This window comes from Pteropus vampyrus, unplaced genomic scaffold, assembly GCF_000151845.1.
Source record: "Pteropus vampyrus isolate Shadow unplaced genomic scaffold, Pvam_2.0 Scaffold48, whole genome shotgun sequence".
Classification (NCBI taxonomy): Eukaryota; Metazoa; Chordata; class Mammalia; order Chiroptera; family Pteropodidae; genus Pteropus; species Pteropus vampyrus.
The window spans coordinates 5,803,758-5,825,319 of record NW_011888829.1 but is presented as its reverse complement, the minus strand read 5'-3'; the positions used below and the strand labels follow the sequence as shown (position 1 = coordinate 5,825,319).

At 39.2% G+C, this 21,562-nt stretch overlaps 1 protein-coding gene across 1 annotated transcript in view; it reads left to right on the top strand.

Annotated features, from left to right (window-relative positions):
- Nucleotides 1-21,562, top strand: part of EXOC4 (exocyst complex component 4) — a 675,009-nt gene that overhangs the window by 551,751 nt on the left and 101,696 nt on the right. The window contains exon 14 of the mRNA XM_011359538.2: nt 16,672-16,850. Within this exon, the coding sequence (XP_011357840.1) occupies nt 16,672-16,850 (179 nt within the window). The remainder of the gene's footprint in view (nt 1-16,671; nt 16,851-21,562) is intronic.

Here is a 21,562-nt window from a genome sequence, read left to right as displayed (position 1 = left end):
CTCTCATAGCAGTCAGTGCATGAGCGTTTCAGTTGCTCCATATCTCATCTATGTTTTCTCTCTCTGTAATTTTAGCCTTGTAGTAGGTTTGTAGAGGTATCTCATGGTGGTTTAATATGCATTTCTCTCATGGCTAAGGAAGTTGAGCAAATTTTAATGTATTATGTGTTTACTGGACATTTGAATATCCTCTTTTGTAACATATTTGTTCAAAATTATTACCCATTTTAAATTAGGTTGTCTGTCTTTTCTCTACTGATTTGTAGGAATTCTTTACATATCTAGATATAACTTTTTTGTGGTAGATAATGTCATCTCCCACTTTACAAGTTGCATTTTTACTTTCTAATGTTGTCTTTTAACAAAATTTTAGTAAATCAAATTTACTATTTTTTAATGGATAGGACATTTTGTATTCTATGTAGAATTCCTTGCTTATACTAAAGTCACACAGATATTGTTCTCTAAAACCTTTACTGTGCTTAATATATTTTTTTCCCCAACATCTGAAACTAATTATAAACTGTTAAATTTTATTTTCTATACCTGTTCTCTACATGTCCCCTTAATTTCGATGACATTGTCATGGTGATAGTAGCAGAGAGAGTAGCCTCATGATTTTTTTTTTTTTTATCAAGAGAGGTAAAGAATAATTGACATGATTGATTGGAGCCCTAAGTAGGAATAATTAAACTGACCTTAGGACAGAGGCCAGGCCACAGGCTCTACTCTTTCTCAGTATTACCATCATTTTCCCACTGCCAGATTTAAGACGTCTGGGTAAGCACATTCCCACTCCTTCTTGAGTACTCATTTCAGCATATCTATAACCTTAATAGTTGTATTAGAAGCAACTTCTAGAGGATAGATTGTTTTCCCCAACTTTTCATGTTACTTTAAATCAGTGTAAGTCTTCTTCCTGTGGTTCCTTGCCTTTTGTGATGTCACTGCTTAATTGTATTTTATGCCTGCAAAGACATTTTCAATCAGTTTTATTATTAGTCTTCAGTAGCTTAGACTTAGATGGAAGAGTTTCTAGCCCTATTCCAGAAAGGAGAGTGTTGCTCCAAAGAGATGAACTTTCGTATACCACCTCATGCTTCTAATTTAGAAGAGTTAATTAAGGTCCTAGCTTTCTTCACTCTTGTTTTGCTCACTGAATCATATCACTTTCCATCTTAAATTTGAAGGCAAAACAAATTATACATATGTTCTTTAATTTTTGTAAGTTATAATATACGTGAAGTAAAGTGTAATCTTTACTGTATAACTAAATGAAGTATTATGTGTGATTATACCCATGTAATTATCTCCCAGATCAAAATATAGAACTTTTCTAGCCCACCAGGAGGCCTGCCCTCAAGGTAACCATTATTCTGACTTTTAGCACCATAGTTTAGTTTTGATTGTCCTCAGATTTTATATAAATTTAATCATATGCCTGGTTCACTTTGTTGAACATTATGCCTGAAAGATTTGTTCACGTTTTTGCATGTAGGCATTGTTGAAAACAAATTATATTTTGCTTTAACAGAAGAAAAACATTTTGTAGGTCTATTTTGTTTTGCATGTGATTGAGTCTTTCCTCTTAATCTGTCATATTCCCTATCCTGATTAGAAGTTCAAAGCAAATGTAAGTAGGAGAGAATACTCTTCATTGATATTTCAATGCAATAGAGTTGACAGAGAGCCTTGATTTAGCACATTAGAGTATCATAGAGCATGGCATGTGCCAAAAAGACTGAAAAGTCACACCGTCCTCCTATAATTAGTTTTTAAAGCTTAGAGGGCTATTTGGCACACAGCTGAATATAGGATCAGTGCCCTTTGCATTGAATAAAGGTTATGTTCCCTTCATTATTAAATGAAGCCTTTTCCCATTCTTGTTTTTTAACTAAAAAAAATAAAATGTATTATTTCCAGGCTTAACTTTGAATGGCGGGGTCAAGCTAAGACTTTAAAAGAAAAAAAGAAAAATAGCAAATATCCTTTTGTTCCCAAAGAAGCTAAAAGCAGGCTTTCTAGCCCATTGTCTTTGCACCTGTCATATATATGTATATATTTATCCTTTTGAGATCAGTGAATATCCACTATTAAAAGCAGTCCTACTTTCTGGAGATGTAATAACAAAAGGGGTAAGGTGTTGGGAGAAGTTAAAAGGGTGGAGAGAGGTTGTCTAGGAGTTGGGGAGGCCATATGTATTAGAAAGACTGTCCTAAAAAAAAATCCATTAACCCCATTTGACTCAGGGCTCCAGAATACCAAAGAACAAGAATCATTTCTCTAGAGTGAGGTTTGAAAAACCCTAAGTGGATAGATATGATCGGCAGGACCAGGACAGACTTTTCAGGTGATAAAAGTGAATGAGTAGAGAAAACCTACAAATTAGTCTTGAATTCTAGGAGGCAAACAGATGAAAGAATTAAGTTTCTGGAAAAATCATGCAATCTATTTCAATCAGAGTCAACAGTGCCTGGCACTGTATAGCAACATTATGAGTTTTCAGATACTCTTATCCCCATTCAATAAATAAGGAAACTGAGGTGCAGAAAAATTAAGTAACTTCCCTAATTCACAGAGCCACAAAGTGATATAACTAGTTGAGCCCTGGTAGTCTGGCTCCCAGATCTTTATCACACCATGATTAACCAGCCTAAAAATGGATCAGGAATTTGTATTTTTGGACATTTTAGTCATATTTTCTGTGATCATCATAATCTTAACCGATATTCTAATCCTTTTCTGTGATCATCATAATCTTAACCGATATTCTAATCCTTTTATACCAATGTCAAAAACATTTATCATGTAGGTGCTTTTACTCTTGATTTAGTGTGTTGTCATCAGTATTATATTTCATGTATCACATTGTTGCAGGTTCTCTCCCTTTCAATAACGGACTGGTAACAAAATATCCAGTTCTTGGGGGGGGGGGAGGGCAATATATTGAAACCAGGTGTAGGCGCTTTAAAACTGATTGTCTTGTTTTTCTTTGGAGTTTTTTGTTTGCCTAATCAAAGAAAAGAAAGCAGAAAATAATCATTATTTAAAAGAGAAAGAAGATAACACAAAGGCAATGGAAATATAAAAATGATTTAAAACAAATTATGTGGGTTTCAGATAGAGTATGATACAGTCCTGAATATGGAAGAGAGGCTAAAGGATATTTTCAGCTATTTTTATTTTTTTGAGTTATTTAGAAAATAACATTTTATCTGTAGAATCAAATGAGATATATGTTTATTAAGACTGCTTTTTGTTGTTTTATGAAATTATCAACTCACTGTGATTAAAGAACAGCAAAATATTATTTTCAAAAAGCAAAGCAATTCCTTTTATTTGGTGTGAGTTCTTTATTCAATATTTAATGGAAAAAAAGAGTCAGAATAAAAACAAAACTAGTTTGTTCTTTTACCTTCCTTCTATGGCACCCTAATCATATACCACAGATCCTCAGTGAATGAAACTTGAATGAATGAAACTGAATTTAAAAACAAGAAAGATCACATATTCTTCAAATGAAAAGAATAAAATGTAAAGAATTGTGAGACAGATCTCTTAATTGAAAGGAAATGACTTCAGTGGCCTCCATGTTACTTATGGAGTAACATGTTCCTTTTGGAAGTTCGCAGGCCTGAGTTCAAATCCTAGGCACTGCCATTAACTAGGCTGTTTTGTTTTGTTTGTTTTTGCGTTTGGTAGGTCTTTACATGCCTTCAGGTTCTTCATACAGCTCAGATTAGACAATTAAGAGAAGCAGAATCTAGTAGACCTGGGAATGTATTTAGATATAAACATGGTATGAATAAAATACAATGTAAATTTTCAGAAAAATTCCAGTTGGAAATTTAAAAGGTTCTCAAAACAACCTGAGCAACATCTGTTAAAAGGTTCCAGATAACTATAGCTGTTTAAGAATCTTTAGATAGATTTGAAGGAACAAGTAAAGATCTGGTGCAGGGAAAAAAACTTTAGCCTTAACAATTTTTTTTTTTTTTTTAGAATGGAGACATTTACTTCACTATCTCTGCATGCTTAATATGACTTTTAATTTCTAATTATAAAAGGAAAGATGAATCAGAAAACATGAATATATTAAATAAGTACAAGGGTAGAAAATGCTTTGCTAAAATGTTCTTTTTCCCTCAATTAAGCAAGATGAAGGTCATAGATAGATGTAGGACACTGCCAGGCAAGACTAGATGAGAAGCAGACTTAAATCTCAAAATTAAACAGAAAAGACAGGTAATTAACTGGAAACTCAGCTACAAACATATCAATTAATGTTCAAGAAGATTGAATTAGGCACTTTGTTATTATATCAAAATGATATGACTCTTGTTAGCATGATTGGCAGTAAATGAAAATTTTTAAAAACCTTAAAATCTCCTATACATTACATAAATGCTAGTCTATTTAGACAATTATTTGAGGATTATAATTATCTGTTAGTATCATTTAAAAGTCACTGTAGAGTGTTTTCTACATTTTATTTTTGTTTAATATCAGATTATGCAGTTTTTCTTTTTTTACTTAGGTGTACATTTAATACCATTGCAATTTCTCTTATTTGGAGTCTTAAAAGAAAAAGAAAATGTAACCCCTCTAATTTAGTCCCACACAGCCCTTCAGAAGGTGAGGCTAATAATGACGTTCTGTGCCACTGTGGTGGAGGGAAGGACACCTGTCATGTAGCCTGGGGAGGAGCAGGAAGAGGTGTTTGTTCCCGAGACAAGGGCGACCAGCGAGATAGTCCAGAACCACCACTGGAAAGGCCTGAGTCTGCTGTCCCCTTTCCCCAATCTGTCTCCACTGATGGCTGCTCTCTGCTGCAGGCTTAAATCCCCTGCCAGATGGGGAAGAACCACGTGTCTTCTAACCCCAGTCTTCCTTTTCCTATTGGACTTCCTCAGGTCCCCAGTCCACCACACCCCTTCCTCCCTACCTCTGTGTCTTTGCCACGCCCCTTCCTTCCTACCTCTGTCTTTGCCACGCCCCTTCCTCCCTACCTCTGTGTCTTTGCCACGCCCCTTCCTGGAATAACCACTACTCGCCCCACCTTCTGTACCTACTCAGTTCTGCTTTCAAGATTCAGCTCCTAAGTCAACTCCTCCAGCAGCTCCTCCCAGAAACCCTCTCCCACACACATCCCACCCTGCTTGCCTCCTGGGTTATGGGCTCACATTCTGGGAGGAGGAAAGCAAATGGGCATTTTATAGTGTGAGCACTCCTGCTAGAGGTAAAGATATGTATAAATATAGGCCTCAGTAATCTGAGTAATTCCTTACCCATCCATCGACCGGAAGTTTAGAATAAAATGTCTAAAATTAATGCATCAACAGGTGGCAGCTTCCACAGATTATGTAAAGAAGTGGTCATAACCACTAAAAGAATTAGTAATAGTTTTTTTAAGTTGTAGATGCTTCTTTGGGGGGCACAGGACTAAAGATGGGGTGAGGTGGGATGGGGTTACTGCTCATAATTATAGGTGAGTTAAATATGAGTAATTATTACTTAGGTTTTAAGTTATATTTCCTTAAAAAATTTCACACATCCTCAAACTCCGCTACTCTTCACTTCTAGTTCACTAATTCTCCACAAATACACTGTCATTGTAATATTTTTTTATCCCTGAAAAAAAAAATCTTAAACCATCTTCATTTTTCTGTGAATTTTATGCAAGGCAGTTTCCCTTTCTCTGAAGTATGTCACTTTGCATAGGGCTTCCCACTTCTTTCTTTGTCTTCCTCCTAAGAACCCCGAACCCCATCTGCTCCTCAGTTCTTTGTCCCCCTCTTCCAAGAGAGCTTCCTTGAAGACATGGCACTTAGTTGTTAAGTTTGTGACTGTTGCCATTGTTTGAGATCAGTTGTTCTGTGTGTCTGCTCTCAATAGACTTAGCTGCTTCTAAAGGAAATTGACAATTTGAGAAATAACCAGAATGGTCAGTAAGCTGGACTACTCAGACGAGGAAGTTCAGTGCTATATAAATTTTGAGTTTTACATCTGTAATCATTCTTAGTAGTTGAAAAACCAAAGTAAATGTTGAATTCGTAAGTAATTATTGGTTATTTTAATTATTATTGGTAATCTGTTTTAAAGCTTAAATAATGTTCTTTATGGAAAATTATTGCTGTTGGAATAAATGCATAATTTATAGTGATTCCTGGCAGAAAATCTGCATACCCCTGAGAGTCTCAGCATCTGCAGAAAAACAAAATAAAATAAAACAAAAAACACACACACCTTGTACCTTATTGTTTGTATCCGCTGTTGCTTGACAACATCCAATAAAGAAACTTAGTAGCCAGGATTATTTCGGTGGCTTGGCTAAAGAAAGATACATTCGGTTATGTTCCCGGCTAACTGAGCATTTCAGTGCAACTTTATTCCAGGCTGAGTCTAGTTCAGAACTCCAAGCAGGTACCATCAGCCTGGAAATAATGTGCAGCTTCACAATAAGCTCTTTGCTCATTGTTACCCCGTATCGATTTTCATGGAATTTTTCACTGTCTTTACTCATTGATACATCGTGTACTCATCTGTAGAGAAAACCTTGAGACTGAGCCTTGGATTCCTTCTCTGCCCTGCCCCTAATTCTCTGTGTCTTTAGCAGGTCCCCTCCCTCTTCTTTACCTCCAATTCCTTATCCGTAAATGACAACTTTTGATTATAGAATGTAGGCTGATTTTATAGTGTGCATGTCTGTTTGTTTTAATTAGCATATTAGGTCATATGTAATGTCAGTTTAATTAGCATATTTAGGTCATATGTAATGTCACTAAAGTGCTTTTATGTAGTGTATTTATTTACACTTTAGATTGGAGCCCTTTGTATAATCAGTACACCTACAGCATTCTGTCCAGTTTGTGGAATTTTGAATGTAATTTTATTTTTTTTTTTAGCTGCTCCTCAGGGTTCTAGTTTTAGTATGTTTACATTTACAACATATTTTTTATAAACATTCATCATATATTTAATGTCTCAGAATCACAGCCGTCAATTTTAAAGCTGTTTTTGTAAGAAAATGTGGTCAGTTCCTTGATACTGTCATGTGACATGCAGTTCTGAGTTCCACTAATTCTGATGAGTTCCACTGATCTACAAGTCTCATGACGACTCCTTTGATAAAGAGTCTAAGCCGTTTATCAAGTAGAGACCTAAATTTATCCAACAGATTGAACAATTCTGTCAAGAATCCCACGTAGGTGAAGTTTTGTGACTCCCACTTCGCTCCACATAAAGTCTGCCTGTGCTGCTGCTGGCAGTGCCAAACTTGACCGTTTGGTTAAGGCGGTCACTGCCAGATCTCCCCATTGTCAGGTACATTTATTTCTTTTTGAGGTTAATTAGTAATCTGTGGGGCGATAACACGTGATCTCATGATTTTTCTATTTTCTAACAACATTTCAACCAATAGTTTTAGCATCCATTGATGAGCTGTCTGAAACGTTTATTAGCTGGCATTCTTCTGTAAAAAACTTTGCCTCGACCTCCCTCTTTCCCTCCCTCCCCACCTCTCGTTCTCTTCCCATCTCATTGATAGCTTACATTTAGTCACTGCATCAGGCACGATTGGAAGGAGAGCTTGATGGCGGAAAGGAAGAACGGTGGTAAATGTACCAAAAGTATGTGCATTGGATAATGCAATACCCTTTAGTAATAATACCAGATAAGATATCCTTATCTCTCTAACGTGGACACTTGGTGGTGAGTCAGTCTGTGCTTTCACATCACAGTGATTTAAATGTTTGAAGGTGGTCATAATTGACTGCAGATACTTTCCTTGGCCTGCCTGTATGTTTTCCTTTTTGTTACACTTTCAGATTCAAGCTCGGGATGGGCGAGTTCGGGGCAAGTAGCTGCTTTCATTCTCCAGGAAGCCTCAGAAACAGCAAGGATTCCAGCATTTCTAAGATGTGATTGCATTAAGCAATTCCGTTTTCTCTGTTCTGAGTATTTAACAATCTCTTGTTGCCATTACTGGCATCTCACCTGCTGTAGCGTGACTTAGGAACATGACAAAAATAATGGAAAAACTGGAAGAGATTTTTATTTCCTTTTAGGAAAGATGGCTCTTACACCCCTCATGGTTCTTTTCTCTTAATAAAAGTCTCTCAGCGCGTTTTCCTGATGCAAGTATATGCGAATATCCTGTGACTCAAAAACAGACTTAGAGCATTGTCCCTCCATTTAGAAAAAATAATAATTTAAAATGAACACCGAGGCAGCTAATTAAATGGTCAGAGGAGCGGGCCGCTGGTGGAAAGGCTCGTCATCCTTGTTAAACCTGGCCCCTGGCTCAAGCTGACCAGCTGCACGGGGATGTCTTGTGACGCAGCTGAAGCACCGTGTCCATCCTTAGTCGAGGCCACATCCACTCAGCCACCCTTCCTCACCAGCCACTCCTCACGCGTGCTCATTTACTCATCTTCCTCTTTTCCTTTCAGAGTTCTTATGTTGAATTTAAGAGTTTTGTGTCCTCCTTCTGCCCCACAGAAACTCTTGAATCGTTTGTAGATTATAAACATATCAAGGAGCTGGAACAAATATTGTTTTCCCTTAGGAGGCTTTTGATTTACTTTATTGCTAGGCCATTGCCCATCAATCAAGCATTCTGGTCTTAAAAAGTAGGAAAGTGCCTATTATTATCAAGGGACTGTACTCTGAGATTTAAAGATCTGTGTATGCCCCCTCCTTTAGCACTGCTTACCAGTTGAGTGTTCAGGAAAGTCTAATTCCACAATCAAAAGCAATTTTTCTATGCCTTTGGGCAGGGGGGAAGTTGTTTGAGCCTTGGGCAAAAGAAAACACTAAAGCCACTACCACCTGTGACAGGCAGTGTGGCTTGTGACCCTGATTTGTAAACCAAGACCAGCTGTAGCTCTGTTCCCACCTTTGCTACAGTGTGCAAATGAGCATGTCTTCCTCTGTGTGCTTCAGGTTCTCTGTAAAATACCTGAGAAATGTTTGCCATCTTTAGGAGACCTAATCAAGGAACATGTTCACAGAGCCAGGCAGACTTTCACACAGTATTTTTCAAACTCTGTGTCATGGCATGTTAGCAGATTACGAAATCATTCTATTGGGCTCGAACCCACTACAGGAACTAGAAGAGAGCCTGGGTAATGGTAGATTCCTAGTAAACATCTTGATGACTCAATAATATTGATGACTCAGTAATAAAAAGACAAATGACCCTGTTAAAAAATGAACAAAGGATCAGAATTGACATTGCTCTAAAGAAGATATATAAATGGTCAATCAATAAACACATGAAAAGATGCTCAATATTATTAACCATCAAGGAAATGCAAATTGAGGCCACAGTGAGATATTACTTCACATCCAGTAGGGTGACAATAATGAGGAGGAGGAGGAAGAGGAGGAAAAGACATGTAATCAGAGTGTCAGCAAGGATATGGAAAAATTGGAACCTCCTTACTATCAGTGGACATGTAAAATGGTGCAGTCATTTTGAAAAACAATCTGTCATTTTTCCAAAGAGTTAAAGACAGTGTGACCATATGACCCAGCAATTCCACTCTTAGGTATATGTACCCAAGAGAAGTGAAAACATGCATCCACACAAATATTCATATGCGAATGTTCCTAGCAGCATTATTCATAATAGCCCCAAGTTGGAAACAACCCAAATGTTCATCACCTGATGAATAGATAAATGCAATTTGGTATGTTCATACAATGGAATATTATTTGAGAATAAAAGAAATGAAATCGTGTTACATTCTTGAACATGGATGAACCTCGAAACCATGTTAAGTAAAAGAAGCCAGTCACAAAAGACAGCCTATTGTGTGATTCCATTCACATGAATGTCTAGGACAGGGACATCTCTAGGGACAGAAAGTAGATTAGCAGTTTCCCGGGACTAGGGATGGGGGCTGGGGATGAGTGCAAAGTTTGATGGGGACAGGGATTCTTTTCGAGGTGACGAAAAGAATTGATCGTGCTGTGATTGCATAACTGTGACGATACCAAAAACCATTGAACTGCGCATATTAAAAGGGTGAATTTTATGGTATGTGAATTATATCGCACGCTGTTATTTTAGAAAATGCCCAGGCCTGAGCCCCACCCATGACCAATGAAATCGGAATCTCTGAGGGTAGACTTTGGCAGCAGGTATTTCGTTTAAGCCACAGCAAGTATTACTGGTTTCGACTTCCTACCACGATCCCTCTAAATCCATAAATCTACTGTTCTGTGTCTATTCCAGTGAGCAAGCTGATTTAAAAACACACCTTACTTAATTTCTCTGGCTGTCATCTCTGAGGGGGTAGGATCCCAGAAACCCCAATTTCCCGGCAGCCAGGGGAAAAAAATTATTATTTTTCTAAATCCCAAGCAGATCGTGGGAGGAGTTGCTAATATTTCACATATTCATCCTGATTGCGAAGAACACCTCGAAGCCCCTCCCCAACCTCTGTCCTGCCTCTATACAGAATGTAGACTGCTCAGCCTCATCTAGGCAGTCGAGAGCATTGCAGGTTTCTGAATGGTAGGAGAATAGTAGGCAAGGAAAGCAAACGAAAAATCCTTGATTGTGATTATTGAAGGAGGAGACGAGTTTCTAAAGAGTAGGAATTACTTATTAAATATAAAAAGTAGCTCCTCACATGATAGTGTGATGAATGCACATGCATGGAAACCATTGAAGGACAGACTCAGTGATGAGTTTTAGCAGTTTCTAGGAGGACAAAAATAATATTGTAATCAAGGTAACTGGGCTATTTTATTACTTCCTATTTATGAGAGTTTAGCCAAGATCAGATTTTTAAAACCTAATTAAAGAAGCCATCAGAACGGTCCTACCCTCATTATTTCTGACACAGACAAATTAGACAGGTTTGGAAAGTGTTGCAGATGGAGCATTTGTAAAAAGCAGAAGTGATAAATGGAAGTCATTGTCACATCTCATAAGAATGAGTTGGTTTTATTAGGAATCTAGGTGAGGTGACCTGACTTTTTTCTAACCTTCTTCATTTAGGCACTGACACATAGTAACTACATAATCTTTACAGGTCACCTTGACATGTGTCAGTTTGGCTATCTGTTCTACAGAACTAATTAATCTCCATGCCAAAACATTTCCTCAGATCCCAGTAGCACTGAATATGGTCAGACGTCCTTAGCAGGTCTTTTATAAGTCACAGTCTAACGTGGAAAACATAAACCACTTCCAGTACTTACCTCAGAGAGCATTTAATGTAGGGAATCGGTTATACAGGTTAACGAGGATATGAGTGTCCAACAGGGGACATTCAGGTAACCCATAGGGTAGCAACACAGAAAGCCACCACCTCCCTTAAGCTGGAATGCCAGCGGAGGAGGCACTTCCTGCACAGAGGCGCGCAAAGGAAGCCGAGGCGTGGTGGGAGCTGGAGCCAGGGAGGAGGTGCATCCGTCGCTGGTTGCTGGAGACATCACCCAGGAAGGAGTGGGAGGGGCGCAGATGCCCTGGCTTCTCCTTTCCCTGGGCCCGGCAACGTCCCACCAGGGCCTCAGCTGGGCGCCTGGCACGCAGCTGGCGCGGTCAGCTCCCCTTCTCCCCGGTGCAGATCAGAGAAGGGAAAGGCGGGAGTGGATCTTAGGGCAAACTGGCCGAGGACTTTTAGGATCCACCCCTTTTGTTTTTCTGCATCATTACCTATATTTTAAAGCTTCATACTTCTGCTTAGTATAAGGTAACTATTCATCGCATATAAAGTCATTCTCCTCCTCTCCCCAGCAAGGGGGAGTCAGGCTCCTGAGCCTGACTCAAGTCTGGGATCTCCACAGTCCTCCATTTCGAGTCGGTGTGATTCCTCATATCTGGAGTCCTCAGAAGTAACTGGGAAAGACCACCTCGCACCCATTAGGATAACTTATTTTGGGCCTCGCCCTCCCCCTACTCTGTTCTGGGTCATGGAGGAACTGGCTCTCTTGCACTGTTTCCTAGGCTCCTGGGGCAGCTGCCTCACAGCAGGATTCAGCAGTAGGAAGCAGTGGTGGGTGATTCAGGAAGCGGGGCAGAGAGAAGGAGCAGTGAGTCTGAACATATATATTATGTGACCAAATATAGCACAGATCTGCAAATCACTGAGAAGCTATTTGTGATGTTCCTCTCATAAGTACATTTAGCCTGCTGAAATGCAGATTTTTTTTTTTTTGCCTTCTTAAGATTTCAGTGGATAACACAATTATTTAAAGACTAAATGGAGACTATTTGAGGCATCTTTGGCAAAATTCTCTTAAATGAGTTCTTGTCAGACAGACCTCTTTAAAGATTATGATTGTGTGGTAAAATGAAGTTAAGTATGTTTTACACTCTTGGCAAGATTCTCATCCGATCGAGCTCTTTAAAGATTCTAGTTGTGTGGTAAAATTAAGCTTAAAAGGTTTAACACCCTTCAGTTTCTTAGGCTTCTGTGTGAGCATGCTGGCCTGCTAATGATGATGGTGACTCTTCCCATGGGTCTTAGCACCTACAACAAGTAAGTTTCGAGCTCCGATTTCTGCTCCTGGCTATGTCAGATAATCTTTGGGCAATTACTGAGTACCTGTTACTTTGTCTTCTCAAGTTAATCATGATTCTGCTGCCCATTTCACTGAAAAATACATATGTTTTCATTAAATAATGTGCAGAAGATAAAGAATAAGTAAAATTTAGATCTAGGAAGAGGAAGCAGTATCGGCCCAGTTGTAGGGTGGTAGATGGTCTGACAGTGAGACCCCCTGCAGGGGACACCGTCCCAACCAGCCTCAGACCAGCCACTCATTGCCTCCCAGTTTGGTTCAAGTAGCTGTAATACCCGCACCCTCCAATCTTCCATGCTGAAATTCTCGATGTGTCCATTCGAAAGGTTTTCTCATCTGTCGTGTGATTTCCAATATGTATTGTTAGTTAAAAAGTAAACATGTTTTTTGGAGAAAACTTAGAAAATACGAAGCACAAAGCATGATCTAGTCACATAATTAACATTTTGGTTTACAGATATCCAATCTTTTTTTAGTTCATATAAATGCGTAATTATTTTCTTTTTTTAATGTTATACAGTTTGTACCATTTCATAACAGCTTATTGTGCTCAACTATATATCATGGCTAAGAATAAACTATATACAACATTTTTGTATGGTATCAAGAATTTTCTACTGTGTAATTTCTAATGACTGCATACTTTTCCACAGTATAGATATACCGTAATTTCTTTAATACGTTAGAGGGTTTAGAAAAAAAATCTGTAGTCAGGCAGCTGGAACCATCCCTTTAAGGTTATTATAATACATAAAATCCGTCCACCAAGCTCTTTGACACACACAATCCTCGAAGGAATGATTTTTTGTGTGTGAAATGGTTCTAGCTGTCAATCATTTATTCTCAGTGTCATGGCTTCTGTGCTCTCTCCAGGTTGTTAGGGGGTGATTATGGATTCCTGTCAAATGAGATGTCTACTGTGTATTCAACATGAGGCAGTTTGTATTTTTCTCAGTCTATTGCTCTCCCTTCGGAGGAGGTTAAGCAAATCTCAGTGAGCAAAGGGAAACGGGATAGGCATCGAGTGCTGGAAGCTCACGGCAGACATGCCCGGGGCCCTCAGATCCCGCAGGAGGAGATTAGACTTCTACATAAATACATTTGTCTTGATTGTCACATTCTACCCAGGGTTACACCTACATGCATAAAAATGGCTGCAAGCCTGGTTTTCAAAGCTGTCTTCCTCCCCTGTTGCTTTTTAACCGCCTAGCTCCGAGGCATTTTTTGTGTTATATCTATCAAAGATGATTAAAGGGCTGCAAGAGTTGATATATAAGGACAGATTAAGAAAACTAAATATTTACAACTTGACTGAGTGACAGCCGAAGGGAAGATATTATAACTGTCTGCTGGGCTCAAATCATGGAGGAGACATTGTTTTGCTTTGCCCAGTAACTCGATTTTAGGGATATTTAAATTCAGAGAAAGTTTTCTGAGGATGACATCACTTATGCTAATTAGATAATTGTGTCAGTTAGAAATTACATTTCGCTGCTCGTAGCAAAAACTTGGAATAGCGCTGGCTTAAACAGATAAGGTTTCATTTTCTCTCCTATAACATGAAGCCCAGAAAGTATGATCCGGGCCTGCATTGCAGCTCCGGGGTGTCACCAATGCACCCGTGCCCTCCTGTCTTTAGTGCCATTATTCTCAGCACCATTTTCATACTCAAGGTCACCTGATATTTGAAGGAGAGCTACTGCAACGTCACTTGCAATGGCTGTGTTCCAGTAAGGGAGAAGGTAAAAGAGGTCCTTGACAAATGAGACTGCCTGAAAGAGCTCTTCTGGAAGCCCATCTGCTGATGTCAGGTGGCATCTCATTGACCACCTCATCTGCAAGAGGGGCTGGAAAACGGAGTGGAGTTTTTTTGTTGTCGTCATTGTTGTTTGTTTTATTTTGTTTTTAGGTTTGGTACATGGTGACCCCAATGGTATCAGGGTCCTTTTACTAAGAAGGCATCTGATTTAAAAAAAAAAAAAAAAAGGCACTGGATAATGGGATGCTTAGTAGGCAACCAATGGTTTCTGCCACAGTAATTTACCCCTTAAAGATTTTGAGAAAAGTCCGGGCTCTGAGACAGGCTGACATTTGCTACAATGTTACGAGGTTAAATTTTAAAAGTAGCCCTTGCTATCTAATTTATTTAATCCTGATTACTCTTATCTATTTCCATTCATTCATCATAGCGTACCTTGGGTCGACACTAAATAAACCAGTCATTTCAACAGACCTAAGAATAATAATTGCTGTAACTTAGTAGCTTTCACCAAGTTCCACGCACTGTGTTATGCACTTAATATCATCTGAATGACTTCAGAATGCTCCAAGGGGGAGGAGTTGTAGATGAGGATAGATGAAAGATAGACTCACTGTGGGTTACTAATAATTGAACTTGAGCAATGGCTACATGGGGATTTATAATACTCTTCTCTCTACTTTTGTAATTATTGAAATTTTCCCAGTAAAGATTTTAAAAGTCACCTCGTCCACCTCTCACATCACTTCATACGAGGTCAGTTCTATTACCCCTGGCTAATAATGCTCAGCATCACACAGCAAGTAAGTGGCAGATTCAGGGTTGAGATCCAGATTTGCCTGACTTTGAAGCCTGTGCTCTACTCTAACCCATGGGAACTCAAAAGACGCATGCTTCCCAGACGGGCAGCCTGAAACTAGTAAGAAATGCAGATTTTGGGTCCCACCCCAGGACTTTTCACAAGACCACCAAGCAGGGTTTATATGTACACTCAAGGTTCCTGTGCTCCATCCACTGCACTGTATTGTCTCCACAGCCATGACTTACCCAGCTCAGTCCGTCAATTTGACTTTTCCTTACAAGTGTAACCTTCTTCTGCAATAAGAAGCCTAATCATGAGTCACTACTTGGTAGCATAAACATTTTAATACGCATTTAATTCACAGCAGTTGTTTCTTTCAACATTGAGTGTCCGCTATAGTGTTGGACACTAAATGCCTGTGTCAATTATTAAGCATCGTTCTGACTATATGTCAGCTATTATTAATCAGTGTTTGCTTAAAACTTAATTCAGTTTGTTCTACTTAAATAAAGCTTTTGCCTTTGCTCATTTAAGGTGTTTTGAGTTGTAAAAGCCTTGGGACTTAGGCAAAGCTCTCCAGGTGCCTGTTCTAACCTCCACCAGCATCAGCTCTGCTTACCCACCTGTGTGTAGCTTTCCTGAAATTTCTGCCTAACATCCTCAGTCACCTTTTATCTTTTCAGGCATCTTTTGTTGAAAGAAACAGCTGTGGGGATCAGGCAACGTGAGTCCCAGATCTGCCACGCTGTGTCCTGTAGGCAAAACAGTTAACTATCTGAGCCTTCATTTTTCCATCTGTACAGTGGCTCCGTCATATAGTCTGTCGGATCCCTTCTGACTTCATCCTTCTGAAACTCTATGTAACATGATTTTTCAGCCGTCCAAAACATAAAGACACTAGACTCTGTTTGAAATCCACCTGACTATATTTTTCCAGTCAGTAAAAGGATCACAGTGTTAATTTTTACTGGTTTCTCTTTCCAAATAATGAATGCCTTAACGCTTTATAGTTTATTTGCCCCAGATCCTTTTTAGAATAAGCAAATGAGTGAGTGAATGAATGAATGAATGAATGAGGCCTATCATCCATCTCACCTGTAACCTGCTTTCTTAAAGAGGCTGGGCCCTCTTTGCTTTTGAACATTTTAAAACAATCGTCTAGATGCCAGATTAACTTAGTTGTTTTATTTGTTACAACAACCCTCAAACAAATGTATATGTGCAATATCCCAAGCCTTTCCTCAACTTCCATAGGAGAATGAGAGGTAAGGGGAAAAGCCCTGAAGGAACAGGCATCAAAGTTATTTATAGGGACCCATCAAGCCCCTACTTGTTGCTCTTGAAGGTGTAATCATCAGGGTCGCTTCCTTCTACCAAGAACTCTCTCTCTCCTACCAGAGTAATTTTAAGCAGGTATATGGTAGTTTTCTCATGAAATTAAACCTAGGAAAATGGCCTGCTGCGCTGCAGTGAGTATAACAACCATCGTGCTAGACACGTCTTGAAAAGTATTGCCCACGCCCATCTTGTCCCTTCTGTATGGGAAATGTGTCTCTGGTTTGTTTTTTAGGGCAGCCTTTGGCAAGGAGTCAGAAGTCCTTATTGGGAACCTGGGTGATAAATTAATCCCTCCGCAAGACATCCTGCGTGACGTCAGTGACCTCAAAGCTTTGGCCAACATGCATGAAAGCCTGGAGTGGTTGGCAGGTCGAACAAAGTCAGCTTTCTCCAGTCTTTCTACGTCTCAGAGTAAGTATCGAGGAGGGGAGCTGTTGTGGGCACAACTGAGAATCAGCCCAAGTACTTTCATTTGAAACGTGAGTGTCTTTATGCATATCACCATGTGGGGACCTGTTTAAGCTGTCAGAAGATTCGTTGCCAGAATTCTTCTGCTCGTGCTGCACGTCCCATACTTTGCAGTTCTGCAAAAGGAACTATAATCTCGGCTTCCCTGTGTAGGGTGTGGGAAGGCAGAAACGGTCCATGTTAACGTAGCTTGATGTTAAACCTTAGCAACATAAAGTCACCTGTGACTGAACCACTGTGTCTCAGGAACAGAAAGCAATACCTTTTGTTATCCTCGCAACTTCTCCAGGGTAGAAACTGTCTTAGGGCTCAGAGCTGAGCATATGGCTGATGCTTTCATTTTAACTGATACGAAGTTAATGAAAAAGTGTCTAAAATGAGAATAGTAGAAGTGATTGAGGTGCTAGAAAATGAAGAATATGAGAAAAACAATTACTCTGGAAAAGAGATGGCCGAGAGATAATTATAGATTTCAAGGAAATTAAGGAATAGGATATGATATAAAACTGTGAAACCTTTTTCTATCAAAGACTAATGACTCAGAGAAAAATAATTTGAAAACTTTAGGGCATGTAAGCTTTATTCAATAACTATAAAATAAATACGTTTTAAAGGTATTCATTCATAAGTATGTGTTAGGCAGTTATAATAGAAGCAAAGAAGAAAATGATATGAAGAATGAATAAAGGAGATAACAGATTTGAATGTATAAATGGAGAGGTACAAACAGGATGGAAAAAAAGCAAAAAAACAGCAAGAACGTGAAAGAAACAAAATCAGCTCTGAACTTAACTATTAGAAGATTATCGGGAGGAAACACTTGCATTATTTGGAACGTGAACTTCAGAGTAAGTTATTATCATTGTCTTTTGAAAAGTTATAATTACTTGATTAACCATGGTTTCAAGGGTAGAGATGGAAGAGGTGTGGGTGAGATTCACAGGGGTAAATTATTCCCTGAAATTCAGGACCCGCAGGCAGAGTTCAAGAGTCCTTGAATGCTCACCACTTCCGACCTCATGCTGATTACGTAGCTGTCCTGAGGATCAGTTGGGGGTGAGGAAAATGGCCAGAAGGAGGAGGACTTTTGAGCAAGATTATATATTCTGCTTTAGAAATTTTTTAAAATATTACTTTTTATTTATACTTTGATTTTGTATACTTTTTATCTCATGATAAAATTACACATGTTTATTCTCAGAATCTATAAGAATAGAGCATGTACCTACGTATTAAGGATGGTTGGGCACAGTATTAGATCTGAGCAGATTCCACATAAGTAGGTGTCCTTGAAAGGCCCACAGCTTTATACTCCCATCCTATCAGGCAATCTGTCACAAGCAGTCGTCTAAATTGCCCATTTTATCTCCCAGTCCCACCCCATTTTACAAAAAAAAAAAAAAAAGTTAATTTCTCTTCAGTTAATTGCAAAATAAACAGCTCTGAAAAGGGACCAGATGCCTCTTTTCCTGCTTTCCTTTGACTCTTGCAAATGCAGGACTGCCTGGGTAGGTCTATTAGTGATGATTGGAAGGTGTTCTTTCTTTTGGTGAGCCATCAATACCTAATATTTAAAAATGTAAGCTCCAGTGGCATAGCATTCCTGATTTTATTGTTTATTCTGCAAGGGCTCCATAAGGCAAGATAGTACACAGCCTCTAAAGCAAGTAGCTGAGAGATTCACACAGGCTAACCTGGCAACCACTGTTTTCAGAAAGAGAGAGGTGGGGGCAGCTCCATAGTGTAGTGGTTAGTACATCTGCTTTACATGCAAAAGGTCCTGAGTTCGTGCCCCAGATGGAGCCACGGACCATACCCTGGGGGTGCCAGGCCCTGGGCATGCCACAAGCGTGTAGGAGGAGACACCCTGCCTTCAGAGATCCAGTTCTTAAGGGGAAGACGGCAATATGTATAGGTCAGGGGTTGGGCAGAATTAAAGGTGGTGGTGGCGGGGTTGGGGGGGGTGGAAGAAAGGCGCTTTCTGAGTTATGCTCAACTTTGTAATTGTACAATTCAACTGTTGTGTTTGTGTCACTAAGAGTACTCAGTACAATCACTATCTAGTTCATGTCTTTAATCATCTCTGTTATTCTGACAAAGATCTCTTCTACCACGCCCGTTCACACTTTGTCTCATGTACTCAGTTCCATTTGATAATATAAGTTGTATCTTCTCAGTTCCTCTCAAGGTGATTATTCCACCCAGTGAGTGATTTAAGTAACTGTCAGCATTTTGATGATCAGTGCAAAACCCAAATGAATTATAATCACTACTTATGTTGTCTTTGTTAAAACAAAGCATCAAGCGAATCTGGTTTATTCTGCTAACAACAAGCCTAGCTCATCTGCACTAGTCTGTTCTTTAAATTCCCAGGAGAGATGCCTACTGATGTTTGTAATTTGAACAAAGCAGAGAATTCTCTGATAATGGGTTACTTTGATTATTCCATGTCAGTGTGACTCTAGAAAGGGAATAAGGGACAGCTCTTTATTATTCTTTGAAAAGCGAACCGGATGATTACCTCAGCACAAATGTTTTCAGGTCTCCAGACTAGGTAGCATGAAGAAAATGCCCGCCTTTTGTCTAGCGCTCATGGGTGCTCTCAGCGGGAAGAAATCAAGAAAGGATCGTAAGTTTATTGCTTGTTCCCCATCCTGTTAACTATTTGGCATGGTAACTTCCATGCTTTATTATAATTAACAACCTATTAATGTAGTGGAATAGAAGAAGTTGGCAGAAAATGATTCTCATAGAATATCTCCTCCAATAATACAGCAGGATTCTTATCCACCCGAAACGTTTGCTATCATACTGAAGAGTGTTGCATTTTAGTGGTAGAGCAACGTTGGCCATTTGTCCAGGAGATAAACTTATCTTTTTTTTTAAGGATAAGTTTTCCATCTCTTTTAGTATTTGCCTGAATGTCGCTGTTTTCTTTACACTTTAAAGGGTCTCCGCAGCTCATGTAGATCCCGACTCCTCCAAAGGCACTGTTCTAACTTCCGTTCTACCGCAGCCCATGTCCCTGCTCCATTTCTTCTGGTGTCCCCCCGCTCGGTCTTCCTTAGACCTGTTTTACTTAAGGTTCTTTCCATTGAAAGCCACAGACCAGTTGAAGGAAAGAGAACGCATCGATTGATAAAACAGGTCAATCAAAAGACTTCAGGTGTGGCTGCATCCAGAGGTTCACACGATAGCATCATGTCACAGACGTGCTTACACACCTGCATGTGCTCCCTCCCTCTGCCTCCCCTCACCTTCTTCCCTCCTTTTCTCTCTCTCTGTCTTTTCTCTTTATCGCTTTCCATCACAGTTGAGTGATTTCCGTGTGGCAACGTCTTTGGTCACCAGCAGCCCCAGCATTATTTGGTCCCAGACAAAAAGAGCATTTTTTTGTCAAGAGCTACAGAAGCAGTCCCAGAAGGGACTTGGATGGACCCAACCTGACCGTCTCTCATGGCTCCCTCCACTGCTCTTTGCATAAGCCTTGTTTTCTGACTCTCATTCACAATTCAGTCTTTGTCTCCCACGCCTCACTTTAGAGTTTCTTTATGTTCAAGATCTGTTTTAGCAAAGATACTTTCGGTGTAAGGGAGTTGAGCAGGATCATATTAGGGTTGGGCATTTGGGATCTAGGTTATTACATATTTTCTTAATTGATCACAATTTCAACTTTCTAGTAAAGTCACAGAGTAATATCTGCCCTTTGTAGTGTCTGCTATTTGTAAGAAACCTAAATCAGGACCCCGAGATTAACTATTATGGCAAAGAAGATTCTCAGCAAAATGTGACCTACATAAAAATTGTTAGAGTGTATTCGATTTGAACACCAATGATTTTCTTTTGTATTTTATCTTTTTGTTTTAAGGATGTGTTGCTTTTAAAAATAGACAACAGAACAGGAAGGGGGCTTCATGGCTCTTTTTGTCTACACTGCTTCCTCGGAGGGTAGGGAGAGAGTCCTCTCTGTCTTGGATTCTCTAAAAGTCTCCAGGATTAGAGATTCTAAAACTTCCTTGATTACATATTCTGCTTTTTAAGCAACCTTATGCTCTAGGAGGTTATCTATTTTGTATTAAAGTCCCTCGGCTTCGGTCTAAACCTCTTTCTTCTGTCCTATTTTTCAGAAATTAAATGTTGAATATCTTCTCTATAAAATAGTTTAATGTGTGTGAAAAGATTTTCCTGGCCCCTACCTGTTCATCTCTGGATATCAAAGACTTTGGGCCTGAAGATGCTAGTAGACCGAAGTGAAATGACTGTAGCTTCCTTTCTGTTTGTTTCACACTCGACGGCCGTAGTGACCCTTTGCCAGTCATTGCACTGTCCGCACTCTTCTGGGAGAGTCTAGCTGCTAATGTAATTCCACACGTCAGTTCACCGATGAATGCTAATACGCCCATGGTGATGAGGATCCTGGGATTGATTTTTTTTAGAAAAGTTTTAGATTTAGAGTAATGTTGCAAAGGTAGTACAGAATTCCCATATCTGGTACCCAGTCTTCCCTATTTTTAACACCTTATATTCGTCACAACTAATGAAATAATATTGACACATTATGATTAATTAAAGTCTATACTTTATTCAGATTTTCTTAGTTTTTATCTAATGTCCTTTTTCTGTTCCGGGATCACATTTAGGACATCATAATACAT